The 25,772-nt window shown below is 42.0% G+C and overlaps 3 protein-coding genes across 5 annotated transcripts; 2 read left to right on the top strand and 1 right to left on the bottom strand.

The window, feature by feature from the left end:
• The first annotated feature begins 1,431 nt into the window (after positions 1–1,431).
• Positions 1,432–4,046, top strand: gstt2 (glutathione S-transferase theta 2). 2 transcript variants are annotated; one of them, XM_029678867.1, is made up of 5 exons: positions 1,432–1,631; positions 2,636–2,723; positions 2,833–2,983; positions 3,163–3,339; positions 3,538–4,046. In XM_029678867.1, exons 1-5 carry the CDS (start codon positions 1,502–1,504, stop codon positions 3,682–3,684), a joined length of 693 nt encoding a protein of 230 aa, XP_029534727.1. In that variant the 5' UTR covers positions 1,432–1,501; the 3' UTR covers positions 3,685–4,046. The 2 variants fall into 2 exon arrangements, with proteins under 2 accessions (XP_029534727.1, XP_029534726.1); XM_029678866.2 differs by having other exon boundaries at positions 2,803–2,983.
• On the bottom strand, positions 4,020–12,446 carry chek2 (checkpoint kinase 2). Of its 2 annotated transcripts, XM_029677493.2 has the most exons (15): positions 12,342–12,446; positions 10,593–10,838; positions 9,426–9,550; positions 9,180–9,312; positions 8,889–8,979; positions 8,656–8,755; positions 8,520–8,573; positions 7,670–7,734; positions 7,384–7,483; positions 7,102–7,188; positions 6,765–6,928; positions 6,407–6,525; positions 6,142–6,227; positions 5,901–5,996; positions 4,020–5,676 (listed from the first exon to the last, which is right to left on the bottom strand). In XM_029677493.2, the coding sequence occupies exons 2-15, from the start codon at positions 10,810–10,812 to the stop codon at positions 5,590–5,592; spliced, it is 1,527 nt and encodes a 508-aa protein (XP_029533353.1). In that variant the 5' UTR covers positions 10,813–10,838; positions 12,342–12,446; the 3' UTR covers positions 4,020–5,589. The 2 variants fall into 2 exon arrangements, with proteins under 2 accessions (XP_029533353.1, XP_029533355.1); XM_029677495.2 differs by lacking the exons at positions 5,901–5,996; positions 6,142–6,227; positions 6,407–6,525.
• An 11-nt stretch (positions 12,447–12,457) lies between these two features.
• On the top strand, positions 12,458–17,425 carry LOC115139754 (endosome-associated-trafficking regulator 1-like). Its single transcript, XM_029677496.2, has 8 exons — positions 12,458–12,789; positions 13,366–13,487; positions 13,691–14,116; positions 14,221–14,294; positions 16,441–16,552; positions 16,738–16,800; positions 16,890–17,029; positions 17,204–17,425. The coding sequence occupies exons 1-8, from the start codon at positions 12,744–12,746 to the stop codon at positions 17,292–17,294; spliced, it is 1,074 nt and encodes a 357-aa protein (XP_029533356.1). The 5' UTR covers positions 12,458–12,743; the 3' UTR covers positions 17,295–17,425.
• Positions 17,426–25,772: the final 8,347 nt, after the last annotated feature.

The following is a 25,772-nucleotide window of genomic DNA, read 5'->3' as shown; positions in this document are numbered from 1 at the left end:
GAGTTTACAACACATTAAACATGACATAGACTGACCAGGTGAATCCAGGTGAAAGCTATGATCCCTTATTGATGTCACTTGTTAAATCCACTTCAATCAGTGTAGATGAAAGGGAGGAGACAGGTTAAAGAAGGATTTTAAGCCTTGAGACAATTGAGACATGGATTATGTATGTGTTCCATTCAGAGGGTGAATGGGTAAGACAAAATATTTAAGTGCCTTTGAGGTATGGTAGTAGATGCCAGGTGCACCGGTTTGTGTCAAATACTGCGAGGCTGCTGAGTTTTTCATACTCAACAGTTTCCTGTGTGCATCAAGAATGGTCCACCACCCAAACATCCAGCCAACGTGACACAACTGTCGGAAGCATTGGAGTCGACATGGGCCAGCATTCATGTGGAACGCTTTCGACACCTCGTAGAGTCCAGGTCCTGATGAATTGAGGCTGTTCTGGGGGGAAAGGGGGTGCAACTCAATACTAGGAATGTGTCCTTAATGTTTTGTACACTCAGTGTATATTTAAAGAAATACACTTTAATCAAATACTAATATTTGTTATTGGAATCACTCAATAGAGTCTGCAAAACTTAAATGGGTCAATTGTGCTGGGCAGCAGGTTTAATACAGAGTACTGGTGACTCCTAACTCCACCCACTCCATTTACTGCAATGCAATACACGGTATATGGGATACTTGTTGGCTTGTAGAGAGACATTGTTTCTCCCTGTCTCAGCTAAAGTAAGGTGGGAAATACTCAGTAGGGTCTTTACTAACCAAATATGGTTTGTTTTGGAGGGGGACACATATTTGTTTAGTAGAGACCCTACTGAGTATTTCCCACCTTACTTTAGCTGAGACAGGAAGAACAGTTCTTTCTACAAGCCAGTATGTATCCCATGTACAGTCTATTACAGTGCATTGCATTGGGAGCTATGGACGGGCAGAGTGAAAAGCTAGCAGCAGGCCGTGCGACACAGTCCCCATCCAAAACTAACCATATTTGGTTAGTAGAGACCCTACTGAGTATTTTCCACCCCACTTTAGCTGAGAGAGGTAGAAAAGTTATCTCGCTACAGCCCAATATTCTGGACATTTTTACATGACACTCTTATCCAGAGCGACTTACAAGACCAATTAGCGTTAAGTGCCTTACTAAGAGCACAGCGACAGATGTTGTACCTAGTCGGCTTGGGGACTCGGACCAGCAACCTTTTGGTTACTGGCCTAACGCTCTTAACCGCTAGGCTGCCTGCCGCCACATTTTTTATTTGTTTTCATAAATTACTTCTTGCATTTTCATGTTGACACAATTAAAGTGGCCATTGATTAAAATTCAATACAATTTGAATTAGTTATCCACATTGCAGTGGTTTGAAACGGGGGCTTTTACTTGGAAGGTTTCGTCATTACCCTACAAAGTGACATAATTTGTGCTGCTGGCAAAATACTAGTAGCCTACAGTGTCTAGCTAACGTTGGCAAGCAATACAAATACGTTTATCATGGCTGGTAGAAAGACCGTAGAACTAGAAGTGTATTTAGATTTATTGTCTCAACCATGTAGAGCAATACATATATTTCTTAACTGCAATAAAATTCCACACAAGGTGAAAACAGTTGCAATACGAAAAGGTGAGTTTCAAGCGGGCTGGGCGAACGTTAGCTAACGTTTAACGTTAGTTACATCATCTAGCTAATGTTAAACATGCAATCAATATATCTATCGTTTTGGTTGCTACTAAAGCAAGATTGTTAATGTTAATTGGAAATGCATATATAGGTTTGATATATTTATAAAGAGACTGAGCGCGACATTGTTTAAAAAGTTAAATGTATCTGCTCTGTCCTGCATTGAACTTAGACCTACTGTACCTTGAACTTTGTCCTACTCTGCACAGCAAAATGCGTGTTTTCTGTTGATAGTTGTCCCGAATGTGTACTAGCTAGCTAACTATCTATTCAGAATGACAACAGTATGCTATTATTTCACAATCGTCCATGTCTTCAAATTTGGACAAATACACTGAACAAAAATAGAAACCCAACATGTAAAGTGTTGGTCCCATGTTTCATGAGCTGAAATAGAAATCCCAGAAATGTTCCATATGCACAAAAAGCTTATTTCTCTCAAATTTTGTGCACACATTTGTTTACATCCCTGTTAGTGAGTGTTTCTCCAAAATAATCCATCCACTTGATAGGTGTGGCATGTCAAAAGTGGATTAAAGGGCACGCTCATTACACAGGTGCACCTTGTGCTGGGACAATAACAGACCACTTTACAATGTTTAGGTTTTGTCACACAACACAATGCCACATGTGTCTCAAGTTGAAAGAACATGCAATTGGCATGCTTACTGCAGGAATATCCACCAGAGCTGTTGCCAGAGAATTTAATGTTAATTTCTCTACTATAAACTGCATCCGTCATTTGAGAGAATTTGGCAGTACGTCTAACCCGCCTCACAGACCATGTGTAACGACACCAGCCCAGGACCTCCACATCCGGCTTCTTAAAAACGTTGAAATTGTTGCATATTGCATTTATTTTTGTTCAATATTGCTCCATGCATAAACCAATACCTCAAAGAAATGTAATTAACATACTGTATGTCAATACCTTTGTTTATATATAGGGGAGAATAGGACACCAGAGTATACAAAACTCAATCCCATGCAGAAGGTCCCTGTGATGGTCGACAATGACTTTGTTCTGACTGAGAGGTAACACTCTTCATTCACTCTGTAGTTTAATTTTTTTTGTTGAAAATGAAAAAAAAAAAAAAGAAAAAAAAAATAAAAGGGGCATTTCCCCTCCCTCATCTTGTTACAGTGATGCCATATTAAAATACCTGGCCACCAAATATGATGTCCCAGGTAACTGGTACCCACGCCACCCAGAGAGGAGGGCGAGAGTGGATGAATACACAGCCTGGCACCATACCAACACCCGGCCACATGCGGCCAAGGTCTTTCTCATGGAGGTACGGCTTGCTCATGGAGCACTACTGTCACTTGGCAGGTGAAATATAGTTTAGCCCCACAGCCGTCTTTTTGCAGGGTATTACACATTTATGCAATATAATTGTACTGTTATGGAACATGTTATATCTCATGTTCTGTGGTTGTTGTTGATGGCACGCATCGCTGCTTTGTGCTGTAGGTTTTACTGCCCCATATGACAGGGCAGCCAGCAGACCCACTGAAGGTGGAGCGGGCGTTGGCAGACCTGAGTGACACTCTGGAGAAGCTGGAGAACATGTTCCTCAAGAGACAGCCCTTCCTCTGTGGAGATGACATCAGCCTGGCTGACCTGCTGGCCATGTGTGAACTCATGCAGGTGAGGAGCAGTGGGTCAACTGGTCTTTATAGCTTAGCCACTGGGTGAACCAGCCACCTCTGCTGAGAAAATGGTCCTACAATGTAGTCAGGAATATGTCAAATCTCAGACTGTCTGTTTGACCACTTACAATACATTTTGATGTATGGGTTGCTACCCATTTCAGCCTACTAAATTAATTGACTGCTTTGCTCTCAGCCCCTGGGTGGCGGCAGAGACATCCTGAAGGATCGTCCCAAGCTGTTGAGCTGGAAAAGTCGTGTCCAGTCTGCGCTGGGTGATTCCTTTGGCAAGGCACACACAGTGCTGTACAGTCTCCGGGACAGGTCCAAAGCAAAGCTATGAAATAATCTCAATATGATTTGATATAAAAGCTTGCACGATGCTTGAAAGCAACACTACTACCAGATGTCTTTACTGATTATGTTTGTGCTGTCCATGTTGACCTCGAGATTGAGGTTGTTTATAGGCTCAATGGGAGAGTGATCCGTGCCTTACATTAACCTCTGTGTGATATGCTACAAAATTACTAGCTAGATGGTTCAGCATTATGAACCTTGATCTGGAGTGGAGATGGGAAATGTTGAATAGAGTAAGATAATATAAAATATTATCTAGAAGAGTAATATATTTTCAATGACATACAACTGCCTAGAATGAATGGATGCATAACAATAAAAACCAGTGGAAAATGTTTGTTTATTCAACAGTAGCTGTACAAAGACAATTATTTACAAAACAGGAGGACATTTCCAGTAGACATTGCTTAGTATGTGCCCACAAGTTGGAAATCAACATGTACACTGAACAAAAATATAAATGCAACATGTAAAGTGTTGATCCCAGAAATGTTCCATACGCACAAAAATATTATTTCCCTCAAATGTGTTGATAATCCATCCACCTGAGAGTTGTGGCATATCAAGAAGCTGATTAAACAGCATGATCATTACACAGGTGCACCTTGTTCTGGGGACAATAAAAGGCCACTCCAAAATGTGCAGTTTTGTCACACAACGCCGTTGAGGGAGCGCACAATTAGCATGGTGACTGCAGGAATGTATACCAGAGCTGTTGCCAGAGAATTGAATATGAATTTCTCTACCAAAAGCCACCTCTGTTTTAGACAATTTAGCAGTACGTCCAACCGGCCTCACAACCGCAGACCACGTATATGTCGTCGTCTGGGCGAGCAGTTGTGAACTGCCCCATGGTGGCGGTGGGGTTATGGTACGTGCAGACATAAGCTACGGACAACAAACAAAATAAAATTGTATTGATAGCAATTTGAATGCACAGAGACACTGTGACGAGATCCTGAGGCCCATATTTCTAAAGGTATCTGACCAACAGATCTCTATTCCCAGTCATGTGAAATCCATAGATTAGAACCTCATTTCAATTGACTGATTTCCTTATATGAACTGTAACTCAGTAAAATCAAATGGTTGCATTTATATTTGTGTTCAGTGTATAGTAACGTTAATCAAGTACATTTCAGATGATTGCACCATGATGTAATGGAAACGGCAGCTATAGATGACATCTTCTAAATATCAACATTTTTATCTGTTTCGACGGGTGGATTTTTGACGTTTCTCGAACTTGATGGAAAAGTTGTTTTTCGAATAAATGACGATTGCCGAATTTGGAAGCTCCACTTCACATTTAATTCAAAATGCCTACTGCTTGCTCAATCTGTTTTTCAACTATAAAAATAATGTTTCTTTGCAGGACAATTGTCTGTACTTTCAAGAAAGCCTGAATTGCTTCACCTTGCTATTCTGGTTGGCTGGATGAAAGTTTCACCATGGTGATATGTTGGCACATGAGAATTATTAAAATATGGCAATTCTTGCATTCTATCCATGCTGGCTTTTGCAGGCTACCTGAGACATAAAACATATAGGTGGGAGGGCATACAGGCTGTGGCCAATTTATTAATGGAAACACTTCAACCACCTAATGTTTTATTATAAACCTTTTTTTTTGTGCAAAAAAAAGTATGTGTGACCATTACATATAGCTGTTTCTATCGTCAAAAGAGTTCAATGAAAACACACCGCAGCAGGCAATTGTCGCATCTATTTTTCTATTCGAACGTTCTAAAATCATTTGACAAGTTAATGGAAATGTAGCTATAGAAGTGTGATAAAATACAATATACCGGTAGATTTCCAGGGGGCCAAATTGCCGGTGGAAAACTACCTGGGGGGGGTCTCCAATGTGGTGATGAGGATGAAATGTGACTCATGTTGCCTCTGTGGATGGGCCTGGTCTCCTCTTTGCCGGCTGCTGCTCGTCATCATCTTCTCTTGACCTCTTTGTAGTTGAAGCCTAAAGTAACAAGAGACATAGTTCAATTTTGTTAGCAACACCCCTCTCCCTCTCTGTGTGTGTGTGTGTGTGTGTTCTAGCCCTACACGGAATCACTAATCACCAAGACCTTTGTTAAATCAGGTGTGTAGGTGCAGGGCTACAACAAAAATATGAACTGTCTAGTGGTCCCCCCAGGAGAGGGATGGGAAACACTGCTGCAGTAGAATGACATTGTTTCTCACTACTGTGGCATCAGCTGCTGTGGCATCAGCTGCTGTGGCATCTCCGGAGTCCTTGGGGTACATGATGCATTCAGCAGTCTCCTTCATGGCCTCATCCTGAGACGGAGATTGATGGGACCAGAGATTATTCACTGTTGCCACTTACAACACTGCCTAGCCCCAAATACCCCTCCATCCAGTAAACGTACCCGCCTTGATGGCAGTAGGACCAGGCAATGAGAGACGGCAATAAAGCTCTTACCATCAGCCAGGGATGGTGTAAAGCCTCCTCAATGGTGAGGCGGGCATTGGGGTCCACTACAAGCAGCCTCTTCACGACGTCTTTCGCTAGACATGATTGGACAAGTAAAATAACTATTGGGACAGCATTTACGGAATTATCAATACGACTGTAGTAAAGTACCCAAAGTTCTTTCCCAACCTGAGACAGGAAGAATCTGTTTTCGAATTTCTATGTGCTCTAACACACATGACAGAGCCAAACAGGATTGACAGTAGTCTCTTACCATCATCCGAGATGCCGTCCCATTTGGATGGAATAAATGTATAAATTCCCTGCGTGATCTGATCCCTGACTGACAAACCAGTTTGTGCATTAGGGTGGAACGGGGGATAGCCTGCCAAGCTGTGAGGGAGACAGGAAGTAAGCTCCAGTTTAATAAATTATGTGAATCTGTGAACAGGAAAACCTTGCGTGCTGTTGAAAAGTAATCTTGGCCCAAGTTATTTGCAAATGAATTGAAATAATTGCATTACAATTCCCTTTAAATGTTGACAGAAACAAGTTACATGGCACTTCCTACTAGTCAGAGCACGCAGCACTGTCGTTTATGTTACCCTGCCATCAGTAGTATGGATCCCTACCACACAAACAGGACGACCCCTAAACTCCAGGCGTCTACGGCTCTGCTGTAGCCCACGGTGACTGCGTCGGTGAACACCTCAGGTGCAAGGTATGTGGGTGTTCCACAAAGGGTCCTCATCAGGGCAGACTCCTCCAGTATCTTGGACTGATTAAAGTCTGTGATCTGTCACAGAGAGAGAGAGAGGCCTGTCACTCTTCAACCAAGCTTTCATTCCCCCCCACTTCAGGAAGACAATGAGTTTCCAGGTGGATAACTATCTACCCTCACTTACACTTCATCTACCATGTTCAATTATTGTGGGAAAATTACCCACATGATGACTTGACAAATCTTACCTTGATGACACAAACATCATCCTGAGACGAAAGCAGCACATTTTCAGGTTTGAGGTCTCTGTGGATGATGCCATTGTTGTGAAGATACTAGTGGAAGGAATGTGAAATAAACCAGCATAAGGAAGCAGTGTAAAACTACTCAAGTGACAGTAACTATCTCCAGTATAAAACAAGATAGTTATGGCGTATTTTGACATCACAGCAGAGCCGATTTAATAAAGCCTACCACTCTTCTAGAAATTCAAATGTGAAAAAATTGAGAAATACAATCAATCCACCCACCTCTACTGCTTTCAACATCTGGTAGAAATAGAGCTTGGCAATTGACTCCTCTATCTGGTTCTTGCTTTTGACCCTGTCAAAGAGTTCCCCACCCTCCATGCTGAAACACATACATGCGGTCAGTTGAAACAGAATAAATCGAAGGGGAAAGGAAATACGATGCTTGTGAAAATTGTACTTCTGAGATGGGCTACAGAAAATATGACATGCAATGTAATGATACTGGTTTGCCATTGATAAAAATATATTTAAAAAAGTGTCTGCTTGAATTAAATACTAAACTCACAGCTCTAAAACAATGTAGTATGAGTCGTCTGTTTGGAAGAAGTCTTCTGTTTTGATCAGACATGGCTGGAATAGACAGGAGGAAATAGTTACACAGAAAAATTGCAGGCAAATACTACAGGTGTTTTTGATACAGAGTGGTTGAATACATGTTTTTTTTAAAAGTGTTATGACTGTTGCTTTGTCCAGTAGAAAACACAAGTTGAAAATGACTACTTTTATGGTATTTGACTACCCCCCCATTTATTTTTACTAGGCTCCTTTCCTTGGCAGTCATTACAGCATAATACATTATAGATGTACACTGAGTGTAAAAAACATTATGAAGACCTTCCTAATATTGAGTTGCACCCCCCCTTTTGCCCTCAGAACAGCCTCAATTCATCAGGGCATGGACTCTACAAGATGTCGTTCCACAGGGATGTTGGCCCATGTTGACTCCAATGCTTCCCACAGTTGTGTCAATTTGGCTGGATGTCCTTTGGGTGGTGGACCATTCTCGATACACACAAGAAACTGTTGACGGTGAAAAACCCAGCAGCGTTGCAGTTCTTGACACTTACTACCATACCCCGTTCAACAGCACTTAAAATATTTTGTCTCGCCCATTTACCCTCCGAATGGCACACGTACAACAATCCACGTCTCAAGGCTTAAAATTAAAAATCCTTCCCTAACCAGTCTCCTCCATCGACACTGATTGAAGTGGATTTAACAGGTGACACCAATAAGGGATCAAGGCATTCACCTGGATTTACCTGATCAGTCATGAAAAGAGCAGGTGCTCATAATGTTTGGTACAACTCAGTGTATAAACAGGCTATTAAAAATGACAATGATTACTTACTTACATGGTCTATCCTTTGGAGGATCTGGATCTCTCGTTCCGCATTTCGTGTGGCAGTCTAGAATTGCACAAAGAAGAGTTCCTTTTATTGCAGTAACATTCATCAACTAGAAAACGGGGAAAATGGCGAAAAGACTTACGCCGACAGATGCTGGGAAGTCCTTCTTGTTGATGGTCTTCACAGCCACCTTTTTGCAAGTGGCCCTCTCAAAGGCCAGCTTCACTTCCCCGCACACACCACTGGTACAACAACTCGTTATCAGCCACGTTTACACACATTGATCATACTAGAATGTCACTCTGTAATTCAAAACGAAAATCTGGATTTTTGCAGAAAATACACAAGTTGAAATGAATCTAAATGCTCACTTACGCTCCAATCTTTCTGGTAATCAGGTATTTCTCACTGAACTCTTTGGGGAGGTTGGACTGTTCATCCGCCATGAGATCAATGAACACAAACACTAATGAGGGAAGAAACTATCAATCTCATGGATTGTAAATGCAAAAACTAAAACCGGCATCACCAATAAGGGAATGATGCTGCTGTATACTTAATGTTGAGAGCGACAGGGAATAAATATAGTGGAATGCTAAGACTTTTGAGTATCAGTGACCTAAAACAGAATTGACTTGAAAATAAAAAACTCTGTAACAAGGTTACCTTTATGGCGTTCCTCAGCTAGGGACAGCACCGCATTGTTTGCTAGAGGCAAAGTTTTTCCTTTCCCAAGAATTGTACCGTCAACAAACGTGCCATTGCCGCTGTTGTCAAAGACATAGACAATGTTCTGCTCCTGCAAGGTAACGATCTGACCGTCATCACTTGAGCAAACATTGTGAACAAAACTATTTTACTACTGTTAAACAAAACATGAAATACATCATTTTGTCAAATGAATAGACCTACTCGGAATATCCGGAAGTGTTTTTTGCTGTACGTAGCAAATCTGGGCGATTTCTTCAGTATGGGGTCATCAAAGCAATAGTTACATTTACTGTCCCGGCCAAACCAAGTGTCGTCCTCAACACAGTCTGAAGAAAAATGTCAAACACCATCACTTCAATAGAAAAGAGAATACACAGATGCTAATGCTGCTAGTTGAGAAATAGAGAAGAGAATACACAGATGCTAATGCTGCTAGTTGAGAAATACAAAGAATCTCACACAAACAAAGCAAACTGCACACAGGCACGCACAGTTCCCACATGGACCGCGTTCAGCAGGACACAACGTTGTTCAATTGAGCGGAAGCCGTGCTGTTCTGAATTACCAGTTGAAGAACATTTTTGATGACTGATTACGGCGGCTCAGAGGGCGATTTTGTACAGTGTGCTGCTGCAGTAGTTTGCCATTTCAAATGGTCACACCCATATTGAGCCGATCCCACCCCGCCACACCCAAACGGGATCAAATATACCTCAAAGAATGTTGAGGAATGGTGCGCACCGTGGTGGGAAAACGTTTCGTTCAGTACAAACTGTAGCAAAACGTTCAATAACTAAACGTGCCCCTGTATTCACTGCCTAAAGTAGCGACGGAATTGTAAAGGCCATCACATTTCGTGTTACAATGCCATAGCTAATGCTGAAGGTAAGACTGGCACAATCACTGTATAACCGACAGTTATGGATGAAGACCTTAATGAAAATAAAAGAAAAGTCATAATGGCTTAAAAAAAAAATTGCCAGCCGAACATTTGTGCAGTTGAGTCCGTTTCTGCTGTAACATGGACTCTACAATGTGATCAAACCTAGTTGCCCCTTGCTGAAACCATATAATTAGGAATTAGAATGGATCTCTATGGCTGAAACAGCAAGGTGTCGTAACAAACAGTCTTCGGTTTCCTTGGGCTACGCCCCCATCCCTACTGCTGCAGTAGCAACATACAGTCAGGAGCAGAGCAGAGGCGAAAATGTGCGTCTATTCGTTTGGCTATTCAAACGATTAAAACGGTGACCCCGATCATTTGGCTGACCCAATATCTGTCATCCAAAATTCCATGACTGTCACAGGATACCTTCAGTTTGGGCTATCTACCCAGAAAACCAGGGCATGTCTTGTGGTTGCACTCACCGTGGGCTCTGAAGCCTCTCTGCATAGGCAGCAGGCGACCCCATGGCTGTGGCTCAGGCTCTTCTGGTATGGAGCCAAGGTCCCGAACAGGGATGGTGTCCACTGAGCTGACAGTGCCTGACCCAGAGGAGGAGCTGGAGCTACTCTGGGACTGAGTCTGGGACTGAGTCTGAGGCTGCGACTGTGTCTGGCTGCCAGCATTTGGCTTCTCCTGGGACATGGTCAATATTTCTCCTCAGTCTGAGTCTATTAAAGTAAATAATAACACATCATTCAGATTATCATGACATCTTTCAATTTTCCACATCCGTAAACTAAGCAAAGTCCTCATGTATAACTTGCATCGGAGAATCCTAGCCCCCCTGTGCATTATGAATATGAATGAAAGATTGATTGATTGATATGAATGATCTGCCCATGTATTCATCATGTGGCAGGGTAGCCTAGTGGTTAGAGCGTTGGACTACAGGCAGTTAATCCACTGTTCCTAGGCCGTCATTGAAAATAAGAATTTGTTCTTAACTGACTTGCCTAGTTAAATAAAGGTCAAATAAAATTTCAAAAACGCACTGAGTCTGGAAAATCCATAATCATGGCAACTCTTGTAGCTAGCCAGAATATTCTAACCCTATGCCACTGTCCTCCAAATTGTACCTTTATCCAAACTGATACATAGAAAATACTTTTTAAAAAAAATGTTAAACCTTTATTTAACTAGGCAAGTAAGTTATTTTTTTTAACCTTTATTTAACTAGGCAAGTAAGTTAAGAACAAATTCTTATTTTCAATGACGGCCTAGGAATAGTGGGTTAACTGCCTTGTTCAGGGGCAGAACTACAGATGTTTTACCTTGTCAGCTCAGGGATTTGATCTTGCAACCTTTCGGTTGAGCGTTGTACTAGTAACCGAAAGGTTGCAAGATCAAATCCCTGAGCTGACAAGGTAAAAAAAATCTAAATAAAATCGCTCTAGGCTACCTGCCGCCCCAGATAGATATTTCTAGTTTTTACAGAAAAGAGTGTCCTTTTCGTCCTCATGCCAGCTAGTAGCCACCACAACCCATCTTGGAATGGCAGTTTCAGCCAGTCAGCTCCTTTGTTGTTCAAGGTGACATGCCATTCCATAATGGCTGCTGTGGCTACTGTTAGCTAGCTTGAAGATGATAAAGGTCAGTTTTCCAGAAAAACTAGCAGTATTTCAATCTTCTCTAAGTATCAGTTTGGATAAAGGTCCAATTGGGAGTACATTGGCATATCCAACCCCTGCATTGAAATACATTTTCCGAAAATATCTCGCACCAGCTCTGTAATGTCTTACTCATAACCATGATGGCGTTCAGACCCCAGTAGTGCAGCTAAGTGTAAACAAGCATAAAGGAAGGGTCAGAATCTTCTGGCTACCTAGCTAGCTGTGTGTAATTCATTCAACATGCTCCATCTATTTACAAATACGTCTATCGTTTCTTGCCAACAGTGCGTAGTGTTATTGACTAACCTGTCATGTGAGTTAACTGTATTTTTATCCTCACCAAGCCCAAATAAAGCAAATCAAAATCAGTTTCACAAGTGCCCTAATCATTTCCGTTGTAGTTAGCTAGCTAGTCTAGCTAGCACGACGGCGAAATTAAGTGGTTGTTTACTAACCGAATAAAGGTAACGACTCGCCGACTATGACGTGTGCAACTGATCAGGGCAATATTTTAAACATGCATGAGAATGACAATTTAATCAAATACACTTTTACACTTACCGGGATTTCGAATGAATCGCGGCACGTGTAAAATTTGCCGGGAAATCGGATCGACTCCTGGGAAATGTTGTTTATTTTCCCTAAAACGTCATCTGAATCGTAGCCAGTGAGAAGTTTAGGATTGTCCACGTGATTTTCAGCAGCTAGCAAACCTTTGGCGCATCGACGCACACAGCTGACGAACAACAACCACATCTAAAATATGTCATTTTGATCAATTATCTTTGGTATGACAAGTCATTTCGTCTACATCCAGTAATTTGCTAGTACATTATTTCATTGTTTTCAGCAAGCTAGCTAGGTAACGTAAACGGTCCGTGTTAGCTAGCTAACAACGCGTTAGCCGCTGAAGTTAGCTGACAACCGCTCATACCATCACCGATTGACTGGTTCACCGTCAACATGGCAAAGCATAAAACCTCTGAAAAAAACAATACAATCGAAGTTGGTAAGTTGTTACTTCCACAGCAAATCCATCTGTCCAATATTCAGTTCTAGGTTATAGACTAGCTATATCTAGCTGATCCAGTATTCAAATGACATGATGCATGCAACCATAGACATAGGCTACTTGATATTCACATCATTGGATGCAATAACACACATCTCATCATCTACCTGAGACAGGGGCACATCTGTTCAGCACCATCGAAGAGTGATCAGCAAGTGATGGTGCAATGGTTCATTAATTTGTGTTACAAGTGTCTAGTGCTGGGTTTGGCATGGTTGGTACCAGGATCAGAGTTATTTCTGCTGGCATGGTGTTGGAGGGCAATTAGTGAGGCACTCTTACCTCTGGTCTAAGAACTCCATGACCCAGGCACCCTGCCCTGGCACAGTGCTGACCTTTAGTGAGACAATCTGGATTTACAAATTCCATGGCACTTGTTGCTGGAGTAGGATGGGGTATTGGCCCCTACACATCCACAACAAAATCCAACTCGTGTATTTCTCCAATAATGTCAGCCAGACAGTTTGAAAATAACTATCATCCAAATATTTACCGACATGTCTTATTTCATAGATGAAGTCAGAGAAGATGGAGAGGAGATGAATCCTTTCTCCTTCAAAGAGTTCATCCGCAGTAAAAACCAGTACCCAGATATGAAAGGGGATCCAGATGAGAAGAATTACTCAACGCGAAAGGTGCTGAACATTTAAAATGAACCAGTCTTACATTAAACCCCAGAGATGAACTGTTACAAAGCCTATGCATGAAATGAGGTGTTATGTCCTTGGAAAAAGTCACAGCATGATATACAAGGCCTGGTCAGACTGTTAAGAATATTACTTTTGATGGAATTTTGGTGTGAATGTGACTTACCTTACTGCTGCTTCTTGTGTTGTAGAAGGCATATGGGAGCACATTCCTGGCAGAGGGGGCATATACTGCCCCGAAGAGCTTCGATCAAGACTTCCAGGGTCAGTTTTACATGGACCACACACCGTTTCCTCAATTTCTGGAAAATGACACTAAGGAGGAGTGGGCTGGGAGTTACCAGCCATCAGCCATTGAGGAGGCACATGAGTTTGGACTGTGTGGCACTGCAGCAGCAGACAGCAGCACGTACTCTGGTCAGTCCTCCCTGTGCACAGAGGAAGAAGAGGAGACTTCATCCTCCCTATGGCAGGTGGATGAAGAATTCTCACCAGAGGCCCATCAGTCCAAACGGGCCCCAGTGAATTATGAGGGAGATGATGAGACATCAATGGCAGAGCTCACCTACAAGAACAAGAAGAGTAGTACCGAGAATGGCAATAGGGATCAACAAAAGGTAATTTTCCTCTCTCAAGGCTTTGCTTACAGATGTGTGATTGGATATCACGTGGGATTAGTCACAAGTCCTTTATTTTGATTATTTCTGTTTCTCTTTTTAAGCTGAGGGAGGAAAATGCGCAGCTCAGGAAGCACATTAAAGATCTTGTGAAAAAGTCTGAGTATGATGATCGAAGGTAGGTGGATAGAATTGCCAGTTGATATGGTCTGCAGAGTACAGACCTACCCGGTGCATGAGAAGTGTTTAAGGGACGGTGTTAAAGCCTATATTATGTTATGGCATGGGAGTAATGCTTTGAATATTACTTTTTAGATGTACATTTAAGATGTCAACTGTACACATACAGTCTAAAGTTTGGACACACCTACTCATTCCAGGGATTTTCTTTATTTGTACTATTTTCTACATTGTAGAATAATAGTGGAGACATCAAAACTATGAAATAACACATGGAAACATGTCAAACAAATCAACATATTTTATATTTGAGTTTCTTCAAAGTAGCTACCCTTTGCCTTGATGACAGCTTTTACGCTCTTGGCATTCTCTCAACCAGCTTACATTTACATTTAAGTCATTTAGCAGACGCTCTTATCCAGAGCGACTTACAAATTGGTGCATTCACCTTATGACATCCAGTGGAACAGCCACTTTACAATAGTGCATCTAAATATTTTAAGGGGGGGGGGTGAGAAGGATTACTTTATCCTATCCTAGGTATTCCTTAAAGAGGTGGGGTTTCAGGTGTCTCCGGAAGGTGGTGATTGACTCCGCTGCCCTGGTGTCGTGAGGGAGTTTGTTCCACCATTGGGGGGCCAGAGCAGCGAACAGTTTTGACTGGGCTGAGCGGGAACTGTACTTCCTCAGTGGTAGGGAGGCGAGCAGGCCAGAGGTGGATGAACGCAGTGCCCTTGTTTGGGTGTAGGGCCTGATCAGAGCCTGGAGGTACTGAGGTGCCGTTCCCCTCACAGCTCCGTAGGCAAGCACCATGGTCTTGTAGCGGATGCGAGCTTCAACTGGAAGCCAGTGGAGAGAGAGCTTCATGAGGTAGTCACCTGGAATGCATTTCAATTAACAGGTTTGCCTTGTTAATTTGTTGAATTTCCTTCCTTAGTGCATTTGAACCAATCAGTTGTGTTGTGACAAGGTAGTGGTGGTATACAGAAGATAGCCCTATTTGGTAAAAGATCAAGTCCATATTATGGCAAGCACAGCCCAAATAAGCAAAGAGAAACGACGGTCCATCATTACATTAATACATGAAGGTCAGTTGATATGGATATCAATAACTGTGAGTGCAGTCACAAATAAGTGCAGTCACAAAAACCATAAAGCGCTATGATGAAACTGGCTCTCATGAGGACCGCCACAGGAAAGGAATACCCAGAAATCCCAGACCTCAGAAATTGCAGCCCAAATAAAAGCTTCAGATACATCTCAACATCACCTCTTCAGAGGAGACTACGTGAATCAGGCCTTCATGGTCAAATTGCTGCAAAGAAACGACTACTAAAGGACACCAATAAGAAGAAAATACGTGCTTGGGCCAAGAGACACGAGCTATGGACATTAGAAATCTGTCCTTTGGTCTGATGAGTCCAAATTTGAGATTTTTGCTTCCAACCGCCGTGTCTTCGTGAGACGCAGAGTAGGTGAACGGATGATCGCCGCATGTGTGGTTCCCACCAAGAAGCCTGGAGTAGGAGGTGTGGGGGTGCTTTGCTGGTGACACCATCCCATCTGGTTTGGGCTTAGTGGGACTATCATTTGTTTTTCAACAGGACAATGACCCAAAACACACTTCCAGGCTGTGTAAGGGATATTTGACCAAGAAGGAGAGTGATGAGTGCTGCATCAGATGACCTGGCCTCCACCATCACCTGACCCCCACCCAATTGAGATGGTTTGGGATGAGTTGGACCGCAGAGTGAAGGAAAAGCAGCCAACAAGTGCTCAGCATGTGGGAACTCCTTCAAGACTGTTGAAAATCATTCCAGGTGAAGCTGGTTGAGAGAATGCCAAGCGTGTGCAAAGTTGTCATCAAGGCAAGGGGTGGCTACTTTAAAGAATCTAAAATATAAACTATATTTTGATTTAACACTTTTTCGGGGGGGGGGTTACTACATGATTCCATATGTGTTATTTCATCGGTTCGATGTCTTCACTTTTATTCTACAATGTAGAAAATAGTTTTAAAAAGTTAAGAATAACCCTTGAGTATTTAGGTGTGTCCAAACCTTTGACTGGTACCGTATGTTAATGCTGTTTAAAGAGTGTTTAACCTATATGCTCATCGTCATGTCTCTCTGACTGCCCCATAGAATTCGCCACGTCACAGATGAGTTGCACAAGAGAAGAGTGCAGGAGGAGAGGGAGGCTCAGGCTTTAGAGACCATGGTCCACTCCGTCGAGCAGAACCTGCAGTTAATGACCGTGCGCACCTGTCCCTTTCTTCTAGTTCATCCGTTCGACAAAGATGAAGAATCATTTTTGTTCACTGATTATCTGAAATATGTCTCAATAGGATTTCAAGCAAATTGTCATGATCGGTTACTAAACAGAAGTGTGTTGAGATATGAAGTCTTAATTCATTATTTTGACATTTTTCTTCTTGACAGAAACGAGCAGTTAAGGCTGAAAACATTGTATCAAAACTCAAACAGGAGCTGCATCAATTACAGGTTTGACCTTTACTGGTGTTCCTGGCGTTACTGGGATGGTGAGCTTCAGTGACATATGATTGCATAATGTGACCCTCTTTATATTGCAGGGCCAAGTAGAGGGGTACCGGTATGAGAATGAGAGACTTCGAGCCGGAGAGACAGCTGCCTTAAATACAATGAAACATAATGCGCAAGTGGCCTCAGAGTACCTCAACAAAGCAGCTCTCAATGCAGAGACTTCCATCAAGTGAGTTCTCTCTCCCATAGTGTCATCTACATACAGGTGGGATAAAAACAGTCCCTCAAATTGATTGTGTGGGTATTGGTAATGTGCAATTTCATAGTGTTTTCTACATAACCCCTAATTAAACATTATGGTATTTGCTCCAAGTTCAGGCTATCCGTTTGATTCTGTCCACAGGCAATTACTTACAAGTGCAGAGAGTCTTTGTCTAGTATCTCAACTGCTGCAGTCCATCGACAACCTATCTGAGATTCATAATGAAGGCTGATGGCGTTTAAAGGACACTAGAGATTTCAGATCTAGTACCATCCAGCAACAAGGAACTGGAAAGCAATTATGGTGTGTCACACAACACTCAAACAAGAATTTTAAGTTGTGGTGGGTGCACTGATTTGTGACACCCCAAAAAAAAATAGTGCACATCTTTTTTTTACTTGTACATCATAAAATGTTTAGTTTTAAATCACTTTAACAGGTGATTTGAAAACAATATATACTAACAGATGTATTTACCACTGAGGCAAATATGACTCAAATATTGTGATTAATAAACATGTGATTAGATATCCTTCAAAGTTGGTCATTTTTATTTTGTGAGCATTTTACACTGCATTTGTTCCACAAACTTTGCTTGAACATAGCCATTCTATGCGAGCAGAGATCATTTGTAGCTAGCTCAATTACTGGCCAAGTTTTCCGACCCCTTTTAATGTATTTGTATTTCATCCACTTTTTCCTGAGACTGTCAGAAAGTCTGGTTAGTAATGAGCGTATTTACGATGAGTGACTTTGATACAGAAACCCTACGAGGTCCGGATCCTGCTCGTTAGAGTTGAATACTGCTGCTCTAAACCATCTCTGGTATCATGTATTATTTTAACCACTGGAGGGAGGCAGAGAGCAAAACAAGAAACGGTCATACATCTCAATCCTCGATCTTATTACTGTAGCTCTGTGCCCCCCCACCCCCAACACATATACAGAGGAGGCTGGTGGGAGGAGCTATAGGAGGACAGGCTCATTGTAATGGCTGGAATGGTATCAAATCTCCACCCACCAGCCTCCTCTGCTCTGATGTATTACAGTAACATGACAAGGAAACGTTTGGCTTTACTTTCCATCATAATCTAATACAGTGGTTCCCAAACTTTTATAGTCCTGTACCCCTTCAAACATACAACCTCCAGCTGCGTACCTACCCCCTCGTGCACCAGGGTCAGCGCACTCTCAAATGTTTTTTTTTTGCCCATCGTTGTAATTCTGCCACACACACTATACAATATATTTATTAAACATAAGAATAAGAGTTTTTGTGTCACCCTGGCTTGTGGGAAGCACTTATAGGACCAGGGCACAAATAATATAATAATAAATGTAGCTCTTTATTTAGCCATCTTACATATAAAACCTTATTTGTTAATCAAAAATTGTGAATAACTCATCACAGGTTAATGAGAAGGGTGTGTTTGAAAGGATGCACGTAACTCTGCAATGTTGGGTTGTATTGGAGAGAGTCTGAGTCTTAAATCATTTTCCACACACAGGCCGAGAATCCACTCTCACATAGGTATGTGGTTGCAAAGGGCATCAGTGTCTTAACAGTGCGATTTGCCAAGGCATGATACTCGTGAGTACAGTCCTATCAAGAAATCTGGCAGTGGATTCTGATTAAATTGAATTTTCACAGAACTGCTTGTTGCAATTTCGATGAGGCTGTCTTGTTCAGATATCAGTAAGTGGACTGGAGGCAGGGTTTGAAAGGGATAACGAATCCAGTTGTTTGTGTTGTTTTTTTCTGGAAAAGTACCTGCGTAATTGCACATCCAGCTTACTCAGGTGCTTCTGTGACAGGTTAAAGGACATATTCATAGCCTGTTATACATTGAAAAGTATTAGTAAGTTCATAGTATGTGAGGATCTTAAAACATCTAAGGTTAAAATATGCATTCAGTATTAGTTGATAGAGATTGATAACATTCATATAATTGTGTTAAAGTTCAAATCTGTCAAAGGGTACGAATTGTGAGAGTAATGTGTAAACGTTATATTGATTACTTTATTTTGTGGTGCCTAAAAGTGTTAATCTGTGATCTACGAAATGCTTTTAATCTATGAGCCGGAGATCGATTGCTCTGGTCTCCACCCATATTCCTGGGGAAATTCGCGGTCTTTTTCTCATTGAACTAAATGTTGACTTGAGAATACAACACCGTATCACTCTCGTGATTATTTCTCCCCTGTTTTCAGGTACTTTATTGATGATAAAAATAGTAATTTAAATGTTATAACTAGCGAACATGTCAAGAGTGTTTAAGGTGTGTTTTAGTAACGTCTTGAGGAAGTTAGAGTTAAGTTTGAAGAGAGTAATATTAGCCCTGCTCGGTTGAAGTGAAGGATAGCATCGTACTGAGAGTAGCTGCCATTTTATGTCGATTGTGAATGAACGTGCGTGTTGTTAATAAGATATTTTGCTGTGTTATTTGTATAATGGGTTTTCTGTTATGTAATGTGTTACTTTTGTGAAATGATTGAACTAAATGTTGACTTGAGAATACAACACCGTATCACTCTCGTGATTATTTCTCCCCTGTTTTCAGGGGCGTAACACTTCACTATATCACATTTGACGTTGTCTGTAAGCTTGAGTTCATTTGCACACAAAAAATCATAAAATAATGGAAAGACCTGTGTGTTGTCCTTAATGCAGACAGAAAAGAGCTCCAACTTAATCAAAGCCTTCATTTTGTCCCGCACATTGAATATAGTTGCGCAGAGTCCCTGTAATTCAGATTATTCAGGTGAGAAAAAACTTCACCCAGATAGGCCAGTGGTGTGAGAAACTTGTCATCATGCAAGCGGTCAGACAAGTGAAAATGATGGTCAGTAAAGAACTTTAAGCTCGTCTCTCAATTCAAATAAACATGTCAATACTTCGCCCCTTGATAAGCAGCACACTTCTGTATGTTGTAAAAGCGTTACATGGTCGCTGCCCATATCATTGCATAATGCAGAAAATACACGAGAGTTCAGGGGCCTTGCTTTAACAAAGTGAATCATTTGCAATGTAGTGTCCAAAACGTATTTCAAGCTGTCAGTCTTTCCCTTGGCAGCAAGAGCCTCTCGGTGGATGCTGCAGCAGTGTACCCAAGTGGTGTCGGTAGCAACTGCTTGCATGCGCGTTACCACTCCACTATGTCTCCCTGCCATGGCGTTTGTGCCATCAGTAAAAATACCAACACATCTTGACCACCAAAGTCATTTGATGTCACAACGCTGTCCAGTACTTAAAAAATATCCTCTCATGTTGTCCTGGTTTCCAGTGGTTTTACAGAAGAGGATGTCTTCCTTAATTGACCCCCCTTAAACGTAACGGACATATACCAGGAGCTGTGCCAGGCCCGCCACATCTGTTGACTCATCCAGCTGTAACGCATACAATTCACAGCTTGTATGCGAAGCAGTAATTGTTTCAAAACATCTCCTGACATGTCATTGATGTGTAATGAAACAGTGTTGTTTGATGAAGACATTGTCTGTATAGTTTTTGGGCCTTTTCCCCTAGCATTGTCCCAGTCATATCCCCACGGCAGCAGGAAGAATTAAGACCTCTACAATAGTATGGGGCTTGCCTGTCCTAGACACTCGGTAGCTCACCAAATAAGACGCTTCTAGCCCCTTATTATTAATGATATATGTTGCTTTTATACATGTCTTACTACTTGTACGTTCACATTTGAATTTGGCGTACCCCCGACGGCATTGTATTTGGCGGACCCCCCATCACTACCCGATCTAATACATCCAACTACAGGAAGTTCTAGGTTCTGTGAGTGGAATAATTGTTTAAATTTTTAAACATATTATTATTATTGTTTTTTTTATGTTGAATTCATGGATTTTACATTGGAGGGTTTCAGGAGTGATTTCTTCCCATTTCCACCCCTGAATACAACTATACCAATTTGGTTAGCTTATGACTGAACTGTGCATTGATATCTTGGTAGGTTAGTCTTGCTATGGAATCGCCTATAACCCATGTTACCCAGTAAGTTAGCCTACCCACGTTACCATTTATTGTATATTCGTAAAAAGTAGCCCAAGAATAAGAACTTACAGATTTTGTAGCCTACTATGGACGGCACATGTCCTTGTTTTGTTTTGCCCACATTTGACTTAAAGCTACAATTTCAGCCAAAGCTTATTTCAGCCAAAGGTCACGGGAGCCCCAGCACACTTTTTTGTTTTTTGCTGTAACAGGAATTGGACTGCGCTTGAGAGGGCCGCTGTCCTCTGCACTGTGGTGCTGAAAGTCAGATCGTGACATTCTGATTCAGTCGCTGTCCGGTAGAATGGTGCTGAATCTCTGATCGTGGCTATTTGTTGTTGCATCTAACTTTTAAGCATAGTCCTGTGACAAAGTCACCACACAGGTCTTCAAAATAGTGCATGAACATGGATGAAGACAGAATGTACAAAATGGTGAGTGAGGAATAGCAGAAGTCTAAAAAAAAATCAATGACCAAGTTTAACTTTTAAGAATAGGTTGACTTGCGAGTGATGAAGGAAATATTGTCACATAGGCCTAACTGTGTAGAAGCAGTTATTGGGCCTATGCCTACAGCAGGCGGAGTTGTTACAACATTATTAGGCTAATTTAATGGGACATGGTTGCATGCATGCAAGTTCCTGTCAAGGGCCACTATTGTCCACTATGACAATGTCCACTATGACATCAATCATTATGATGTCAAGGTCAACATAGGTTTATCCTTAGGCTACTTTGGTTTCTGCCGTTCAGACCCTCTGCTGTGTCCACGGTATATACAGCACATGTTTAGCTGGACTACCACTAGCACACATCTGCACTTGTTGGTTTTGTTTTATAAACGTGATTTAATGTCAGACGAAAAAGAAGGTAGGTCTATTTTGGCAGCTTGGAGTTTGTGTTTTCAACAAAAATGGTCTACAATGTCTACAAACATTGTAAAAAAAAGCTTCATTTTGTATAGGCTATGATGATTGTAACAACACTTGATTATAACAGGACTTGGAAGATAGTCACCAGGAGAAACAGATGGAGAAGGAGTTAAAGTAAAAAGAGCCAGTTGCTCAGCTAAAATAAGAGAAGAAGGAGAAGTCTGGGAAGGTAAGATTGGTTTTCTGGTCATTTGGGTTATTTGCTAGGTTTTAATCTATCTGTCTATGGATTTGCTAAATAATGGGCTGCTTTGACTTGATGTTACTCTGTTTAGTATGATTAGTGTGCCATTTCTTATGCAGATTCAGTATTTCAATCAAAACCACTTAAAAGTCACACAATCAATTCAAAGGAAGATTAATTTGATAAAAGGGCAGATGGCTTTCATTAATGCAATTAATATCCTAGTTTAGCCAATGACAAAAATGTCAAATTGATTTGGTCTAGTAGTAGTGAGAGTATTGAGATCATGGTTAACTTTGTATAGGTATTTGGATTAGACCTCAGTCATTTTGCTTGTTGACCTTTAGGTCCCCATCTAGTATTCTGTTCATCCAGAGCTCAGTCTTCGGATCAATACCAAAACAGAGTGACAGTAATTTAACTCTTAGAGGAGGAATTACGCAAGAGTCAAAATCTTTCAGTACTATGCATTCTATATACAACAACCTGGCTCATCACGACAAAACAACGGAACATGTTTACTTTTGTTTTCTTTATCAGGCAGTGGAAGGTGGTTCAAGAGGGCATGAGAGATCGGGTAAGTTTATCTGTGATAATTTCATAGAAAGTTGGACAAAGTGTATCACGTTGATTACTAAGCACTTGACACCACAATCTCTCAAAAATAAATATGTTTTGTATTGAAACAGATGACCAAAGTACACCTTACCAAAATGTGATAGTGAACATGGTTTCCCATATGGTGATTGAGATCCTCATTACCTTGCACACATATTAAAGCTTGACGCCGCTAAGCAAGCGGCATCAAGGGCTATCTTTTTGGATCAGAGTGCTGCACCATTACAAGCATTCAGGAACGTGTGGTGAGGTTTAATGAAGAAGGTCTACCAAAGAGGCTTGGCAATGAAAAGTCTCTGTGCTGCCAATGGGTCAAGACTCCCTACCCCTCCACCACTCAATTTAAGCAGTCACGCATGGTGAAGTTTAATGGCAAAGATCTACCCACAAGGCCTAGCAGTGGAAAGTCTCTGTGCAGTCAAGGGATCAAGACTCCCCACTCCTCATCCACTCACTTGAAGCAGTCACGCATGGTGACGTTTAATGACAAAGCTGTACCCACAAGGCCTAGCAGTGGAAAGTTTCTGTGCAGTCAAGAGATCAAGACTCCCTACTCCTCATCCACTGAATTTGAACAGAGCTTGGTGTTGATCCGCGAACACAGTTACCACAGCAAAGAATTGAGGAAGGGCAGCAGCGGCAGACATTATTTTAGCTCCCGCACACCCACCCTACATTCTTCTTCTAGAAGGGACTGTATGTTCACCAATCACACCTCGACGGTGTGCCTGACCCAAATGGGCGGCAGGTATCCTAATGGTTAGAGCGTTGGGCCAGTAATCGAAAGGTAAAAATCTGTCGTTCTGCCCCTAAGCAGAGCAGTTAACCCACTGTTCCCCGGGCGCTGAAGACGTGGATGTTGATTAAAGCAGCCCCCTGCACCTCTCTGATTCAGAGCGGTTGGGTTAAATGCAGAAGACACATTTCAGTTGAAGGCATTCAGTTGTACAACTGACTAGGTATCCCACTTTCCCCAGTACTCCATTCAGGTTAACTTTTTCACACATTACACAGCATTTGACAGTTAAGGTTACAAAGCGAAGAAACTAAAATGTTTATTGTAAAGAATGCAGACACCACATACACCGAGTATACCAAACATTAGGAACACCTTCCTAATATTGAGTTGCACCTCCCCTTTTGCCTTCAGCACAGCCTCAAATCATCGGGGGATGGACTCTACAAGGTGTCAAAAGCATTCTACAGGGATGCTGGCCCATGTGGACTTTCCACAGTTGTGTCAAGTTGACTGGATGTCCTTTGGGTGGTGGACCATTCTTGATAAACACGGGAAACTGTTGAGTGTGAAGAACCCAGCAGCGTTGCAGTTGTTGACACAAACCGGTGCGTCTGGCACCTACTACCATACCCCGTTCAAAGGCACTTAAATATTTTGTCTTGCCCTTTTACCCTCTGAATGGCACACAATCCATGTCTCAATTGTCTCAAGACTTAAAAATCCTTCTTTAACCTGTCTCTTCCTCTTCATCTACACTGACTGAAGGGGATTTAACACATAACATCAATAAGGGATCATAGCTTTCACCTGGTCACTCAATGTCATGGAGAGAACAGGTGTTCTTAATGTTTTGTACACTCAGTGTATAAACACTTGAGAACAAACTATTACATATTGGTTAGATAATGAAGTATTGGTTAATTCAAAGTAACAATTGTTAGAGATCAATATGTAAACATCAGACAAGACTGATCAAGTTCCCAGACCTCGTTGCAGAGGGTACATGGAGGAGAGGCTCCCCTGGCAAATCCTTTGAATGCCCTCTTTGGGATCACCGAGGACACAATTCTTCAGGCACTGGGTGATCAATCCAGCTCTTCTGGCTCACCTGGATTGTCCAGAACTGTGGACAGAGATGTCGTGGGTCAGGTTAACTTTGACATCTCACTGATCATCTCCTGTTCCAGCTCAGGTAAATCAAGCCCTGTGTGTTGTGACACTGGGAGGCGATATGCCATACAAGCCACTGAAAAGATGGCGTCTGTTGTCTCTGCGGCAGTTTGAAGTCACTGGCCAGACTGCACCTCAAACCAAGATCACTGCATCTAAAGAGGATAGGGACATTGAGGCCTGCCTTGCACCATTGACAGGGGAAGTAATTGCTGCCATTTTGGAAGAGAGCACGGAACAATGGATGGGTTTCATGATTCGCACACAAATTTATTTTAGCATCAAGGGATTGTGTTGGTGGTCTTAATCTGGTAGACTCTGCATCAGAGAAAAACATATTCGAAAAGAGACAGTATCCTCTGGCAGCATGTTGAGTCTAAACATGCTCATACCTTCACCCTCTGACACAAGGATTGGATGTCTTTTATATAAGGGCACAGGGCGAGATCCAGATGCAGACACAGGAGGCAGATGGTTAGAGTCCAAGATGTTTATTAACAATCCAAAAGAGGTAGGCAAGAGAATGCCTGACAGGCAAAAGGTCAAAACCAGTTCAGAGGTACAGAATGGCAGGCAGGCTCGAGGTCAGGGCAGGCAAAATGGCCAGGCAGGCGGGAATGCAGTCCAGAAAAACAGGTAAAGGTCAAAACCGGGAGGACTAGTAAAAGAGAATCGAAACGCAGGCGCACGGGGGGAAAACACGCTGGTTTACTTGAACATACAAGACAAACTGGCACAGAGTGGCAGGAAACACAGCGATAAATACACTGGTGAAAATAAGTGACACCTGGAGGGGGTGGAGACAATCACAAGGACAGGTGAAACAGATCAGGACGTGACACTGTAATGTCAACCATTAAGAAACTCTAGTGTTGACCTGAAGTCAGAAGCCAGTGAAGCAATTATCGAGGTGCTCATTAGGTCTAGCAGATGTCTACCTGCACAAATTTCTGCGTGCACACCTGAGCCTCCTACAAGTAATCTGGCCAGTCAAACAAATCTGCCAGCTGTGCTAGAGGAACATTTAACTACTACAGTTAATGTGGGTTCTGAAGCCT

Source organism: Oncorhynchus nerka, linkage group LG13, assembly GCF_034236695.1.
Source record: "Oncorhynchus nerka isolate Pitt River linkage group LG13, Oner_Uvic_2.0, whole genome shotgun sequence".
In the NCBI taxonomy this organism is placed as follows: domain Eukaryota; kingdom Metazoa; phylum Chordata; class Actinopteri; order Salmoniformes; family Salmonidae; genus Oncorhynchus; species Oncorhynchus nerka.
This window is presented reverse-complemented; position numbering and strand designations above follow the sequence as displayed.

What these genes read in the sequence shown, in the direction of transcription:
- gstt2 (XM_029678866.2), top strand. Translation starts at nt 1,502, where the DNA reads ATGGCTGGTAGAAAGACCGTAGAACTAGAAGTGTATTTAGATTTATTG. An exon ending in GACTTTGTTCTGACTGAGAG is followed by an intron (nt 2,724 to 2,802) that starts GTAACACTCTTC and finishes AAAAAATAAAAG; the next exon opens with GGGCATTTCCCCTCCCTCAT. An exon ending in CCAAGGTCTTTCTCATGGAG is followed by an intron (nt 2,984 to 3,162) that starts GTACGGCTTGCT and finishes TTTGTGCTGTAG; the next exon opens with GTTTTACTGCCCCATATGAC.
- chek2 (XM_029677493.2), bottom strand. Translation starts at nt 10,812, where the DNA reads ATGTCCCAGGAGAAGCCAAATGCTGGCAGCCAGACACAGTCGCAGCCT. An exon ending in ACTTCCCAGCATCTGTCGGC is followed by an intron (nt 8,574 to 8,655) that starts GTAAGTCTTTTC and finishes GTGCAATTCTAG; the next exon opens with ACTGCCACACGAAATGCGGA. An exon ending in ATGATGTTTGTGTCATCAAG is followed by an intron (nt 6,929 to 7,101) that starts GTAAGATTTGTC and finishes TCTCTGTGACAG; the next exon opens with ATCACAGACTTTAATCAGTC.
- LOC115139754 (XM_029677496.2), top strand. Translation starts at nt 12,744, where the DNA reads ATGGCAAAGCATAAAACCTCTGAAAAAAACAATACAATCGAAGTTG. An exon ending in TCTGAGTATGATGATCGAAG is followed by an intron (nt 14,295 to 16,440) that starts GTAGGTGGATAG and finishes ACTGCCCCATAG; the next exon opens with AATTCGCCACGTCACAGATG. An exon ending in AGGAGCTGCATCAATTACAG is followed by an intron (nt 16,801 to 16,889) that starts GTTTGACCTTTA and finishes TTTATATTGCAG; the next exon opens with GGCCAAGTAGAGGGGTACCG.